The sequence below is a fragment of the Phlebotomus papatasi genome, chromosome 1 (genome assembly GCF_024763615.1).
Source record: "Phlebotomus papatasi isolate M1 chromosome 1, Ppap_2.1, whole genome shotgun sequence".
Lineage (NCBI taxonomy): Eukaryota > Metazoa > Arthropoda > Insecta > Diptera > Psychodidae > Phlebotomus > Phlebotomus papatasi.
The window spans coordinates 69225596-69241296 of record NC_077222.1 but is presented as its reverse complement, the minus strand read 5'-3'; the positions used below and the strand labels follow the sequence as shown (position 1 = coordinate 69241296).

The window sequence follows — 15701 nt, the reverse complement described above, 5'->3', positions numbered from 1 at the left end:
AGATAAGTGTCCTTCCTAAGTAAAAATTTTGCCAAAAATACCTTTTTAAATTAACGAATTAGGGTAAAATGAGGTAATTTGGAATCATTTATAATTTGATAAGTAATTTGATAATTTGATAAATTGAATAAAGATTTCTGTCTAAAAAAATATTTTCAAAATTGCAGCAATTGGTTTCGGCAAATCCTTAGGCCTGTAAAAAGATCTTCAGGCTACAGGTTTAGCCCAGTTTCCAAAGGTCATAGTATTTTAAAAAACAATGTTAGATATTTCAGAAATTTTTCCAATTCAAATTGATAAGTTACCCTTATAATCCTAATTAAGAAGTTTTCTAAACAAAAAAACTGCCAATTACGAAATTAGAGCAGTTAATCCATATAGTTTAACCTTAGAAGGTCTTAGAAAAAATCTGTATTAAGTCCTCTAACTTCAAAATAGTCAGTATTCTTGAATACAACAGTACTAAGAATTCAGTTATGACAAATTTAAGCTCTTAAAAATCAATAACCTTGTACGATTTTTGGACATAAGCTTAAGCCTGTAATTTCTATAAGTTTAATTTGCGGATTTGGGAGTTAGAAACCTTAAAAGAATTTACATTGTGTTAATTTGGTTGCGTTGAAAATGTCGAAATTTGTGCCCAACAAAGAGCATTCGCGGACTGTTTTGATTTTTAGTTTTCATTTAAAGAAAACTGCTGCCCAATCACATCATTTGCTTCAGGAAGCCTATGGTGACAATGCTCCATCACAATATACCTGCGAAAGATGGTTTAAGTACTTCAAAGAAGGAGATTTTGATGTCTGTGATAAGCAGCACGGATCACAACCAAAAAAGTACGAAGATGCAGAATTGCAAACTTTGTTGGATGAGGATGATACCTAAACGCAGAAACAACTTGCAGAATTGGGGGTGAGTCAACCAGCAGTTCCTTTGCGTCTCCGACAAATGGGAAAGATTCTTAAGGTCGGTAGATGGGTACCGTATGACTTCACTGAAAAGCAGATGGGGAGGCCGCAAAACCGCGTGCGAAATTTTGCTCAAACGATTCAAAAGAAAATCTTTTTTGCATCGGATTGTTACCAGCGATGAACAATGGATCTATTTCGAGAATCCTAAACGTCAGAAATCATATGTAGATCGAGGCCAGATAGCAAAATCGACTGCAAGACCAAATTCGCTTTGGCAAGAAGACTATCGTTCCGTTTGGTGGGATCAGATGGGTGTGATCTACTATCAGCTGTTAAAACCAGGTGAAACTGTTACTGCTGATCGCTACAAGCAACAATTGATCGATGTAAATTATTCTCTACAGGAGGATCGACCGGAATATCAAAAAAGGACACACAAGATAATTTTCTTTCATGACAATGCTCCATCACCGCGTGTCACATATAAGATTAATATTAATATTAAGAAAAGCCGGAGAGAGAGGTATGTAGTATTCAAAATTCAAATGGAATATCACGTGTGTTAGAAAGAGTACACTCTATTGGAGTAATATGATGAGTAAAATATTACTGTTCGTATTACAGTAGACTCTCTCTCAATCGGGAATATGGGGCGAAATGTCATCCGGTTTAGCGATAGAACTGAGCGTCAAAGCCTTAGTAAATTCCACAAAAAGCGCTCAATTATAAAGAATCACGATAAAATAGGAAGAACTACAGCGAATTTGAGCGAATTAGCTTCTTAATTAAGCGTGAAAATTGTCACCAAAATTTGACGCCCGATTGAAAAAGAGCCGATTGAGTGAGAGTCTACTGTAATTGCTTTCTGAATCGTATTACAGGCAACTCGAGCAATTTTCCATGCGTGCCAACTGTTATTCGATCAGTTTTCGAGCGAAGCGCGAGACAGAGGCTTGATAAAACACTTGCTATCTTTTTTTGGCATTCTCGCAGTTCAGAAAGTATTAATCTTAATATTAATCTTATATGTGATATGGTCATCATACACAACAAATTAGTTCGTGACACATTGGAAGATCTCAAATGGGAAGTACTTCCCCAAGTGGGTTACTCACCAGACCTAGCTCGATCTGATTGTCACCTGTTTGCATTGATGGGTCACGCGCTTGCAGAGCAGCACTTCACTTCGTAAGAATGGCTTGACGTTTGGTTTTAGGAGAAAGGGGTGGATTTCTTTTGGCGAGGAATCCACAAATTACCAGAAAGGCGGGATAACTGTATAAACAGTGATGGAAGATACTTTGAATAAATTAGTTATCTCCATTCCACTGAATTTTTTATGTTTTTTTCTAAACAAAAAATCCGCAAATCAAACTTATATAGACCTTGCAGCCAAGTGGCTTAACTTCACTAATGTTTGTTGGTCGAGTTTTTTTGGGAAAATTTTGATTTAGGATTAAATATTGAAAGCAAATGATCAATGAGATTTTCAAAACCCAGTAAAAATTATTGCTATTTAGGGTTCTGAAACTTTCGGGAATTGGTCTAAACCTTTAGTCAGAAGACCACTTTATCCTAAATTTAAATCTCCATAAAAACTTGCTTCTTTCGAAAATACAAAAATTAACCCAATCAGCAATACCTCCGGTCTGAAAAGCGCATAAGGGGCACAAGGATTAAGGATACACATTCTAAGAATTAAATAATCATTTGTTTACGGCATTTCGTAATTTATCTTTTCTTATTTCCGGTTTTTGATAAATAAAGAATTTGGAGTCTATCTATCTAAAAAAAAATCCCCAGAGGTTTCTGCGAAGTATCATTTTTTTGCAAAAGATATGGTTTATCTTGAACCTTGTCGGAAGCTTGAGGTCGATGGCAATTCATTGCTACAACACTTTGGATATTCAATGAAAATATTTTGATTTTCTGAAGACACATTTTTGTGCGAGAGATTTTTGTGTGAATTAACAACCATCGCAAAATATTCGACATCTTCGAGGTTGCAAATCTCAATGACAAATTCTGTTTTTTTAGCACTTGGTTCACTTCTCTACGCCTCTCTCTTTTCTTTGCTGATAAGAAGAGTGTTTCTGCTTGGGAAAATGAAAAGCTCTGTGAGTCAGTGTTCTTTTCGAGGAAAATGAAGATGGTTAATTGTTTTATTTTTGATCATTGCACAACAGTATCTCGAGGGTCAGTGGCTTGGTTCTCTTGTTACAGATTACCAGGGGAGTCAATAAACTTGCATTGTGTCCAGATTTTTGGGGGTCTTGTTTTGCTAAAAATTTCCGTGGTTGAGGGAAGGACCACAGATAAGAGGGAAATGTGAAATCGATCGTTTGTTTTTGTTGATTCAGACACAAAATCAACATCAAGAGTTTTAGTTTAACATTGAAACTGGGATTTCTTGGTGGCATTGGCAAAAGCGCGATATTGATGCTAATTGTGGTGACACTGGCAAATTCACCTGGCAAATTTATCACCTTTTCTGCCACTTTGGCCATTGAGAAATCTTCATTGGAAGTAACTGTAAATATGTTTCGTGCCAGTCGAATGGGCAGTACTCAAGAGGAGTCGCTGCAATTCTAACAATATTGGGTCCTCTGGATAGAAATGTAACTTTTTAGCTAGGAACACTCCTTATCGGAAGTTCCTACGATATTCTGAACACTTTTTGACCTTTTTAGGAATCGCAGGAACACCTTTGCACAACCATACTGTATCTCAATGGAGCCTCCACAAATTTGTTTTCACTTTTTCACACGCACTTTTTGTTAGAGATTCTGATTGGGGACTCTTAAGGGATATCCCCAAATCCAGATAGGCACAGATTGGGATCAATTAAAATAGTTTAGAGCCAGGAGAAGGCTCTTCTCTAAAAATAAGTGGAGGTTTTTTGCCTCACAATATGCCAGGAAAAGTGTATGAGATTGTTTGGATTTTTGTGGCACAAACTCACCTATTTAGCTGGATTGAAGCACTAAAACTACACTGTGTGATGGTATGTGGCACAATTTATTAACTATTTTCATAAAATTTATTAATTTTATTAACTAATTTAGGCATTAAACACGAAGCAACACCTTTTCCATTCAATGGTTCACGACCATTTTGACATTTGGGAGTGTTACCTTGTTTTCCTGGGATTGTCTGCAGACTTCTGCAGACTCTGCAGATTCTAGTAGATTTGCAGGAATTTCTCTAGACTGCACGAAAGTTTGATTTGAAAATCAACCGTCATACACAAAACAAAAATAATAAAATAATAAAAAAAACAAAAATATTTGTAAATCTTAAATTTTTGCTAAAATTTCTTTTTTTTATTTTTTCCTCAATACAGTTAATGTGGTTTTCTTGTCATCTTCTTCACATAAAATTCATACACAATAAATCAATATATTTTCTCATAATGAAATTTCCTTTTTCATAATTTTTTTTTCATTTGTTTTGTATGCATTAACAACATACATTAATCACTCATTCAACATTTAAACATTCTTCATTTAAAAGTCATCTTATTCACTAATTTATCGAACAATTAGAATTAGAACATTTTTTTTTAATCTCCATGATAAGAGCCACCAAAGGCAGTTTTTTTTTCATGAATTTTAGTCATTCCCAATTCCCTCTTCCTCAGTATTCTACAAACCTGCCTGTTTTGATTGAAATCTTTCACTATTTGATTTTTATATTCAATTACTCTATTTTACGTTGTTATTTACACAGAGTCAACAAAATCCAATTACCACCTATTATGAGTCAATTAATTTGATAAAAAAAGCTCTGCTGAAAAATAATATTTTTAAAACCAATGGTGGTGGCATTAATAATAAAAAATATCACAGATTATTGAAAATTAATGTTTGTTTTATGTATCTCTGCAAGTGAATTAATAATAATTTTGACAGAGAGGGCTTTTTTTTCATGGTTCAAAACCCCAAGGACTTACTGATTAAATACATTGTGGAGATTCAATTGAAATTAATGAGCAGTTTTCCTCTTGTTCGGGACCAGATAAGTTATATTATATACAAATGCACAAACTATACAGTGTAAAAAATTGTGAAAGCATTTTGAGTTATATGTATGTTTTCCAGGATTTCATTTCTGTGTTTGGGTAAAGTTTTAATTAAATAGAAATTTTCGCAATGTGAAATAAGAGAATACATTTTTTTTTTGAAACACAGCCAAAATGGTGCTCGAGATGGTTTATGGACAACAAAAATTGCTTTGTGTTTCACATTTTAACCATTCACTTTCGGTGAAATTGACAATTTTTGCATTTACAATTCAATAAAATTCACCTCTTTTACTGCCAGAAAATTCAAATTTTGCTTGGAAGTTATGTAACTAGAGATTTCACAAATTAATTTAACATAAACTTGATAAAATTTATATTATTTACATAGATTTCAAAAATTTTAAAAAAATTGTTCTTTTTGTGTTGTATAAAGTCTCTTTGGATGTAATGCTTCATAGTCAAACAATTAACGATTAAAGAATATAGGGGAAACTGGGGCACCACCAAACACGGGGTAGCACCAAACACTAATTCTTATTTCTAAACTACAGTAGACTCTCGCTAATTCGGCTCTTTTAAAATCGGGCTATTTTTTAATTCTGGTGGCAGTTAAATTCAAAAAAAGTTTGTTGACATTTTTCAAGTTTGATTATGATTATCAAATGAAGCAAATATGCTCAAATTTGTCATGGTTTGTCTTAGTTCTGATGTGTTTTTGCATTATTAAGGGGTTTTCTTGAAATTTACCATAAATATTAGTATATGAACTCAAAAGGTGTATGCAGATGAATAAAAAATCGTTGCATTTAAAAAAATTTGTCGCCCGAATTTCTCTCTAATTCGGGTGACATTTCGGCCCCAAATGCCCGAATTTGAGAGAGTCTACTGTACTTGGAATACCACGACCATTTCTTCAGTGGACAAGTTTCCCTAAAGTGCCTATAAATTTCTATAAGTCTTGTCCTCTGAAGTCGAATATATGATTAAAAATTGCAGTGTTTGGTGCTACCCCGTGTTTGGTGGTGCCCCAGTTTCTCCTATCTCATAAAAATCGTCCATATCATGCTAATCAGAAAACACAATGGCTCTAAAAAATTTTATCGAATTAAATATTTAATTACATATGAATATGGCTTTATGTAGGTTGTAGGGTAATGCAGAGTAATTTGTAGGGTAAAGTGCCTATGTTAAGTACGATCCCAAGCTTCGTAATGACTAGATTTTTCAGGGACCTATCGACATTTAATTTTGCCATGCGTTTTTGCATAGAGTCACTGAAGACTATTGGCAAGTTTTTTCCTAAAGAGAATTGTCTTATCAGTCTGATATATTTCGAAATCGTGCTTTAAAAGCTATCTAGAAATATATATTTCGTAATGCTTGCCGAAATAATACAAGAACGACGAACAAAATTGTTTAAGTCTTGGTACAATATCTGCAACATTTTTACAAGGAAAAGTGAAAAATAGCTTCACTTTTTATCAGGCTTGATGGGCCCCTGAAATTTTTCCTATGTTTCAGAATTCAATATATTAAAAACTAGAAACTGTGCCCTAGTTCTTTAAAATATGGGTTCGATGAATCACATTTATTGAGAAACATTGAAAAAAACTAGTCATTACGAAGCTTGGGATCGTACGAAGCATGGACACTGGACACTTTCCTCTAATCATTTTCCAAAGTGTAATTTTAGGATTTCTTCACTGTTTCGGATGGGCAAAAGAGTAAAACACAGAAGATCCTAATTTAAGATCCCCAATTTATGGGTATTTCTTCGTGTTCATTATTCTTTTGGCCAATACCTAAAACAGTAAGACAACCTCAAAATTCTAAATTAGAAAAAGATTCCAAAATACCTCAACCCTAATCTAATCCCGTAAAATGTTTAAAAAGGAGTAAGATCTAAAAGTATTAAAGGTATGTAAATTAATTATAAAATTCAACAAATATCCTAGTTATACACAGTTTCTCGATTGGCTAAAGTTTGAGAACGTTCAATGATTTAGCCAATTAGAGAACACGATGGGATTAAAAGGTTTTCTGAAATTTAGTATTTAATTATATCGAGACAATGTTTCATTAATTAATGACTTTATCGACTTTTATATGTTGAACAGGTTAGTCGATTACAAATAACAAAAGTTAAAAAAAAATTACTAAATTCGCGTTAAACTCTTTAAGGCTGAAAAGAAATTTGATGAGTCAATTGCTGATTTATTGATTGATTGGAATAGACTATAAAACCTATCTAATCTAGGAGATAACGGGGTTATAGGGGAATTCTGTTATAATATGACAATAGAATTTGACAAATTTTCGTGGTTAAATTCGGGAGCAGGAAGGGAATTCTGTAACGCTCTGGCAATGCCATATGACAAATTGGGTTCGAATCTTAGGAGAGTTTTTTCGAAAATGCGATTCTGTAGCCGTGACATTGCCATTTCAGCTCACGTGACATTGTCAGAAGTCACGTATTTGAGATTTCTGGCAATTAAAATGACTATGAATTTTGTTAAACAAATCAACCAAGACAAACTGTAATTTCATAATATCACTAAGTAAAGGCATTTCATTAACAAATCAGTGAATTGCATTTTCGAACTCATATGATATGACAAAAAAGCTTGATTGACATTGTCAGGTTTCGAACTCACGTATGACAATACCACGAAAATTACAGAATTCCCCTACAGAATGGCATTAAAGGCCGCCGAGTAACGAATGGCGATTACAGGCAGCATGAAACTCTCAATTGTTTATATGAGTCACATTTTCGGATAGTTTTGGCGAATTTTCTACTTAAAAAGAATTCAGAATTTGTCATATGACATTGTCATACTGTTACAGAATTCCCCTACTGAACTAGGTGGCAAATCAAATTTGATCAGACTGATAAATACTTTCATTAATAGGAGGGAAGTGTTTGCTCAATATTTCTTTTAAAGCAAGCAATAACATCCCACATTATCTAGTCTGCCCCGCTCTGCTCTATAATTCCAGAATTCTTCCATCAGAAAATTTGAGAAAAACTACGATTGTTATCTTTTAAAAATATTTCTAAGGTAGGATTTCGAATCAGTAAACCATTTATGAATAATTACATAATATAGCATATTTTTAGAGTCAGTACCTAACAGAAAAAAATATCTTTTGCTATTTGTGTTATTTGCAATAGAAAAAAGGAATTATTTTATTATATTAAAAAAATACGAGGAAAACCTATGATCATCCAACATTAAAAATACCAATAAAATTTATATGTTCAGCTTCTGGAAATTAAAGTTTTGTAATTTTTATCATTCGAAAGGTTTTTATTGCTTAAAGTAATGATTGATAACAAAATATATAGGTAGTATATACAACAATTGATTTAACAACTGCAATTGTAGGATGTAAAATGGAGTATTTTGTCGCCTTTTTACGGAACTATGGTGTCTACACACTAGAGAAATTTGTGTCCATATTGATGCAAATTCCCTATGCTTATGTAGATAAAACATTTCTAAAATTGTTCGTAAATGTTTATGAATTCCTATTGGAGACTTATGAAATGCTCGTAAATCGTTTAACCCCATAAACAAGTTCACAAACACTATTCGTAAGATGATCATATGACGAGTATTTTTAATACTTTCACAAACATTTGTTCGTAAGTGTTCGTTGGAACATAAAAAAAATGTTCGTAAAATTTTGTCATTTGTTCGTAAATTTTTGCTAGACAAACAAAACTATGCGAACTAATGTTTGTAAAAGTACAAAAAATTCTCCGCAAGTGAGCATTTCAGGAACAGTGTTTGTGAAAAAGTACAAAATTCGTCGAACTTGTTTGTGATCTATACGTTTTACAAGCGTTTCGTAAGTCCCCAAAAGGAATTCAGAAACATTTACGAACAATTTTACGAAATATTTTTTTTGTGTAGGAAATAAAAACTCTTTAATACGGATATAAATTTCTCTGCTGTGCATGTACAGGCCATTATGGCCTCTACACACTTATAAGACGTTTTCGTCAATATTTGATACGCTGAAGCAATTTACTTTTTTTGGTGTAGAAAAACTGCCAATAATTGTTCGAAAATTGTGAATTTGGATATGAATTTCTTTACGATCATAATGGCCTCTACACACTAGAGAATTTTATGTCAATATTGAAGTAAATTTCCTACGCTTTTGTAAGGAAATCTCTTTAATATGGACATAATTATCTCTATATATAGAGGCGATAAGTGAGATTTACTTCAAAGTGCTCCATTTTGACGAAAGTTTTTTACAATGTGTAGAGGTATTAAGTCCGGTCTTAAGGATTGTAAATTTGAGAAATATTTAAGTAAAAATTGCTTTTTGAAGAAAATATTCAAAATTCAATTAAAATCAAAATAGAGATAATTATGTCCATATTAAAGAGATTTCCTTACAAAAGCGTAGGAAATTTACTTCAATATTGACATAAAATTCTCTAGTGTGTAGAGGCCATTATGATCGTAAAGAAATTCATATCCAAATTCACAATTTTCGAACAATTATTGGCAGTTTTTCTACACCAAAAAAAGTAAATTGCTTCAGCGTATCAAATATTGACGAAAACGTCTTATAAGTGTGTAGAGGCCATAATGGCCTGTACATGCACAGCAGAGAAATTTATATCCGTATTAAAGAGTTTTTATTTCCTACACAAAAAAAATATTTCGTAAAATTGTTCGTAAATGTTTCTGAATTCCTTTTGGGGACTTACGAAATATTTTTTTTGTGTAGGAAATAAAAACTCTTTAATACGGATATAAATTTCTCTGCTGTGCATGTACAGGCCATTATGGCCTCTACACACTTATAAGACGTTTTCGTCAATATTTGATACGCTGAAGCAATTTACTTTTTTTTTTCAACAACACTGAGAAAAAAGAGGGTGCGATTAACTTTTTTTTCATCATAACTTTAACACTTTTTAGGTGTAAAAATATATCAACATTTTTTAATGTTAATTTTACATATTTTTAAGGGTAAATTTAACATGAAGAAGGGTAATTTTGACCCCCTAATACACCTAAAAAGGGTAATATTTACACCGATTTTAGATCAATACTGCAGAGTAAAATTAACATTTCCGGAATGTTATTTTAACTTTTTCGGATTTCTCTCAGTGAAGAATTGCTTAAAATATGTAAAAAAAAAGGGCTTAATGATAATGCAATTGTTTTATTTCCCTTCAATTAATATATAGCATAATTAAATCCGAACGATGGTTTACATAATAATTATTTTTGAGTTGTGCTGTGCTGTTATTTAATATTATTATCATACCAAAATATGTGTACTTAACACTTTGACACTTTTAGTGAGTCATATCGTCCCTTAAATCAACAATTTTCGTATAATTTATAGGGAAATACATAGGTTATACGGAAATAGCTAATTTGTTGGGCGATATGAAGATACAGTGTCGCTTGGATTAGCAACTGTGTCAACTGCATTTACTTAGTATCTGTATTTCTCACAATGAGACATCGTCATATAAGCGTTTCGTACAAATGCAGATACAAAGAAAATGGAGTTAGAGCACATTTGCTGATCCAAACGACGATATGCAATGTAAACGGTAACAAAATATAATTTGATTTATTCTCATTTTCGTAATAAAATCGATGTGAAAAATATTCAGTCAAGTTCTAAACAATATAAACAGTGTTAAGTATTTTAACAAACTTAAATTTAAAAAAGAAGAAACACCTGAAAATTTTTAAATTTAATCAAATATAAGTTAAATGCAATATTGTTAATTTATTAAAGGTTGCCCATTTATGTTGTGGTTATTTTATTTATATGGAAATCTCAGATGTGCTTCAGTTTCAAATAAAAAAAAAATTCTGATACTCTTTTAAATTAGAATTTGCTTGTAAAACAATAGGTACTTAATAAAATTTATTCAGCAATTTATTCATCAGATTTCTTGTCAGTCTTAAATGATTAGTGTCTTAATAATATGTAGATTAGGTTCTTTTAATGACTGATAAAATGATAATTTTATTTGTGTTATGCGAGTTTTGTAAAAAAATGCATGTAACAATGTTTTCCATTAATCCAATTTTCAATATCAAAATAAAAACTGTGTTTTAATCAAATTAATGAAATATTTATTCAATTAGCTATAATGAAAAATCATGTCTGCAGTATTAAATTCAACTGGATATGAATTTATTTCTGGAAAATTACTTCTATTTTCCTGATATAATCCCGTTTTTCAACCTTTACCTTTTCTTTCTTTTTTTTTTGATGCCAATGGCGCAATTTAAAATGAGGACATATAAGGTGGTGAAAAAAGAAACTCATTGAACTATCTCATTGTACAATTTATTATCCTCTTACAGCTATTTAAAATATTGATTATATATTTTCATTCAATTTCAATCGTAAGCATTTCTCTTGTTTTTTTTTATTTTTTCTTTGATTCTTAACGGTGTTTACAAAATTATTTATTATGCTCTATAATATATTTATGAATTCTTGTAACTCTAAGAATATCATATTATACACTTTAACCACCTCCAATTTTATATAATACATGAAATTATCTTTATGAATTTTACATATAATTTCCGTTACTCTTTAGCTGAAAGTTTTCCTCCTTCACTTGCAGTCTGACTTCCAGGTGAATCTTCTCAAGGATAGACCTAATATGTTAATAATGCGTGCAGGAGGTCAAGTGAAAATTTCTGGCAATTTTCCGCTCTTTTTCACATCTTCATTTCCTTAACATCCGCACGGGTGTCCATTGCATTCACTCACACACTATCTCGTCAGGAATCGTATGACAGACACTTTAATTAACAATGCGGCAATTACTCGTGTGGCTGCATCTGGACTAGGGCTTGTTCCTGAACTGGGTGATGTCACTGAAACGAGAAATATCAAGTTTAAAAGCTCAATTCATTGTCCTTCGGAATGGAGTGACATTTCCGTTTGCAAAAGTTCATCGCTGTCATTTCAAAGTCAGGCGATAATGTAGTTTTAAACTTACATTATGAAGATTAATGATATTATGGGCAAAAGTTTAAAAATATACTTTATCAAATACAACAAATAATACTGAAGGTATGTTATTTAAAATTTAAGTAGATGAGCAAGAGGTGAATCAATTAACTTGTTTGCGAAAATAAAAATAAATAAATAAATAAATAAATAAATAAATCAAAAGAATCTTGTAATCCCTAAATTGTTTATATTCGCTTAAAAATTGTAGAAATGTTCTTTTTATCGGTTCGATCAAATAGCTTATCTTATGGTGAGAAAATCGTTAGACCCGTTAGACATGATATACATAAAGAAAGGTGCTGTAATGGTGCTATTTCAATGGAAAATGAAAACAAAGGACGAGAAGGTCAAAAATCGAGGGTCAGAAAAATTTTTTTCTACCTTTTTAGAGCAAAATACAGCTTTAGAACGCCGTAGGAAAAATTTCATTTTTTGGTCATGGATGACCCAATCGTCCTTAAAGGGTTAAGCACTTTTTTTTTAGTATATGACTGTTCTCAAATGGTTCTACAAAATCGGCTTTTTATTACGTTGGTTCCTGTCACAACTGTTTGGTGGTTTTGAAACACGACAACGAGTAGGTAAAATAGTCGATATGAGATAGGAGCCAATACAAAGGAAATTCGATAATGCAGAAAAACATGAATGCAGTCATGTATTAAAAAAATGTTCAGGAAAAATATTTCCTCTCTTCATTGTAATAGCCGGAATAGCACCATAAATCTTTAAAGATTGGGGATCAGAAAAATATTTTTTTAGAGTCAAACATGACTTACGGAAATAAGATTTTTTTTTGGGTAATCGGTGACCCAATCGTTCTTTACAGAGTTATTAGACGGGAGAGGCAGTTTAGATTAAAATGATAAAAACATGTGGAAGTGTGGATATATAAATAGGGGTCGGTCGATAGTCGCCAGTGACCGAAGGCTTTGGAAGGCATTATCTCTTGTCATTTGTTCTATGCAGTTCTAGAAAACTAAGTGAAAAATTAAAAATATCACTTAATACTGAAAGAGTAAGTTAGGCTAGAGTATGTACACTGAGAAAAAAAGGGGGTGCGATTAACTTTTTTCCTCGTAACTTTAACACTTTTTAGGTGTAAAAATATACACTGAGAAAAAAAGAGGATGCGATTAACTTTTTTCCTCGTAACTTTAACACTTTTTAGGTGTAAAAATATATCAACATTTTTTAATGTTAATTTTACACCTTTTTGAGTGTAAAATTAACATGAAAAAGGGTAACTTTGACTCATAACACACCTTAAAGGCATAATATTTACACCGATTTCAGATCAATAATGCAGTGTAAAAGTAACATTTCCGGAATGTTATTTTAATTTTTTTCGAATTTCTCTCAGTGTAAGTGTTTTGGTATACATAAATGTACGTGGGTAGTCAAAAATGGGACTTAAAAAATGGTTCCCTTTGTAGTTGGAGCAATTAAGAATTTCTTTAATCACGTAAATTTTCCTAATGTAAGTTTGAATATTTTGTTTAAAATAAATTTAAAGCAAGAATGAGACGGGCGGGAGATGATGATGAATGATAGAAATGATAATAATTAACAATTCACAGTTGTCAAACATTTGAAGAATTAAAAACAAACTCTCTTTGCGGGTTTTTTATTTGCTACTTTTACGCCCAATAATTTAGATCATTTGGATGATGGAGGACTGTTTAAAAGACATAACTTCGATAACTTCAAATATGAACGACGACGGTTGAATTTGAAGTGTAAAAATTGAGTTTACGTGAAGGATATTTTGCATGGAGTCTGAATTACAACCAATTTCCTCTGGATGTTCCCTGAATATTATCGTATTATATTAACTTCTTCAACAAATTCCATTTGTTTAACAATAAATTACATTGACATATTCTCTAAAGTTATCTTTCTTAATTTAGGGAAAGTACATTTTACATGATTTCCGTAACGTTTTTGAGGAGTGAGAAATGTCATCTATACTCCCCAAATGTTCAAATTTAAGAAATCTACTGTAGTTTATAACTACATATTTAAATTTTATATATTTAAATTTTCGACATCGAAATTTCAAAAATTGATTTTTTGATTTTTGCATCCCTATTATATAGTCTATTTTGAAAATTTCACCATACTCTTTCCGTACAGAAGTAGATCTTGAAAAATTCGAAAATATATTTGAAGATCCAAAAAAGAGACTTTCTTACTTCTTAATACTTTCGCAAGGTGGAGGAATTTATATCCTGTTCGAATTTTGAAGTGCTCAAGTGTCAAAATGTGACGGTCTTCACGTGAGGAAAAAAACAGAACAAACAGTGTGATATTTGATAAATTTTCCCCACCTTGTTCGAAAATTTAGTATGAAAAATCGAAATTGAATTTGAATTCTTCGAACGTAAACGACTTTTTGTGCAAATACAGTTCCATTTATCTTTTATCCAAGACACTATTGGAGAATCAAAATCTACTTCTGTTTGGGCTCACTAAGTACTTTTAACGGAGAAGTCTCATTTTATACTTCAGATGAGAGAAGCTGAAATTGTAAAGAATCTGAAACGTATGAGATAAAAAGGTTTAACCCTCCAGAACTACCGGTCTGTCCTATTAAACTTCATCCACTGGAACTTGAATAAGTAAACAGCTGTGCCTTCTTGCAGCTCAAGTTGTGAAGGTCAAGAGTCATGATGTCAAAACTACAGGCAACTTCTGAGCTTCTGAAGACTGTAATTCATGGCAGAAATAATGGTCTGGGAGGGTATTTTAGGAAGATTCTTAGGCAATTTGCCCATAAATATTTGAGTCATTCATTAATAATTGACAGTGACAAAATAAGAGATTACAGTAGAACAAAAAGTGTGTGAAAAACGATCCCCTTTTTGATTGTCTAAATTAAGAGTGTTTCTTGATTTGTTCTTGCCTCTTGAGACTTCCCCAGGATTTGTTTTTTTTTCACTTTATCAGATATTTTTCTTGCATTTTCTCATTGAGGAGTTTTTCGCCCTCCTGCAAACACTTCTTCTCGCCAGCGAAAGAAGTTTGTTGCCAAGAAGAAAATTCTTGGGTCGACGGGCGCCTGCACAATTTCTATATGAAAAACCCAATGAGAGAGGAAATTTCGGGGATGAGGAGAAAAAACTTTGTTTATCTTTTCAAATTTATTCTTAAAAGTCTAGCGGATCTTGCTAGTGGCACTTTTTCTTACCCAACAATGTGCACAATTGACTAAAACTTTCACCCGCTTGATTTAAAGGTGGAAAAAAATTCCGGAAGTGAGAGTTATGTATATAACGTTGCATTTTCTTTACTTTTCTTTTTATCTTCTTGCTAACAATTAAATTACACACATAAATATTCTTTTCTGCTAATGGGAGCTCTTCTTGAAAACCAAAAGCTCGTGAAAGAAGAAAAATCCCCCATAATCCATTTGAGGAAGTTGAGATTTTCAGATCGTAAAGACGCTAAATTTATATTTAAGCGCTTGAAAAAATTGTTCACGTATGTATAGAGAGATATGTAATTATTTTTATAACAATCTTATTGATTCTAGAGATTCTAGATGACTTTCTCAAGCATTTTTTGTTTTTGTTTTACATGATGTATTATTTTAACTTATTTTAAGTAAATATGAACTGTGTAGGGGAGGGTGTGGCAGTTTCACACAGCTGAACTTTTTTCATTACTAATTTGCTAAACGAATATGAACCATATCCAAACTATGTTCCGTTTGTTTCTCTTGAGAATTGACTATCTGAAAA

At 32.0% G+C, this 15701-nt stretch overlaps 2 protein-coding genes across 5 annotated transcripts in view; both read right to left on the bottom strand.

Annotated features, from left to right (window-relative positions):
* The window catches only part of LOC129798844 (E3 ubiquitin-protein ligase RNF19B-like), an 80255-nt gene extending 76214 nt beyond the window's left edge, over positions 1-4041 (bottom strand). Inside the window, exon 1 of the mRNA XM_055842252.1 lies at positions 3874-4041. The gene's annotated coding sequence lies outside the window, so the exon portion shown is untranslated. The remainder of the gene's footprint in view (positions 1-3873) is intronic.
* Positions 4042-11268: 7227 nt separating this feature from the next.
* LOC129799092 (uncharacterized) overlaps positions 11269-15701 on the bottom strand; it is a 207623-nt gene continuing 203190 nt past the window's right edge. For all 4 annotated transcript variants that reach the window (XM_055842743.1, XM_055842752.1, XM_055842727.1 and 1 more), the window contains exon 9: positions 11269-11822. In XM_055842743.1, coding sequence (XP_055698718.1) covers positions 11719-11822 — 104 coding nt within the window. In that variant the 3' untranslated portion in view covers positions 11269-11718. The remainder of the gene's footprint in view (positions 11823-15701) is intronic.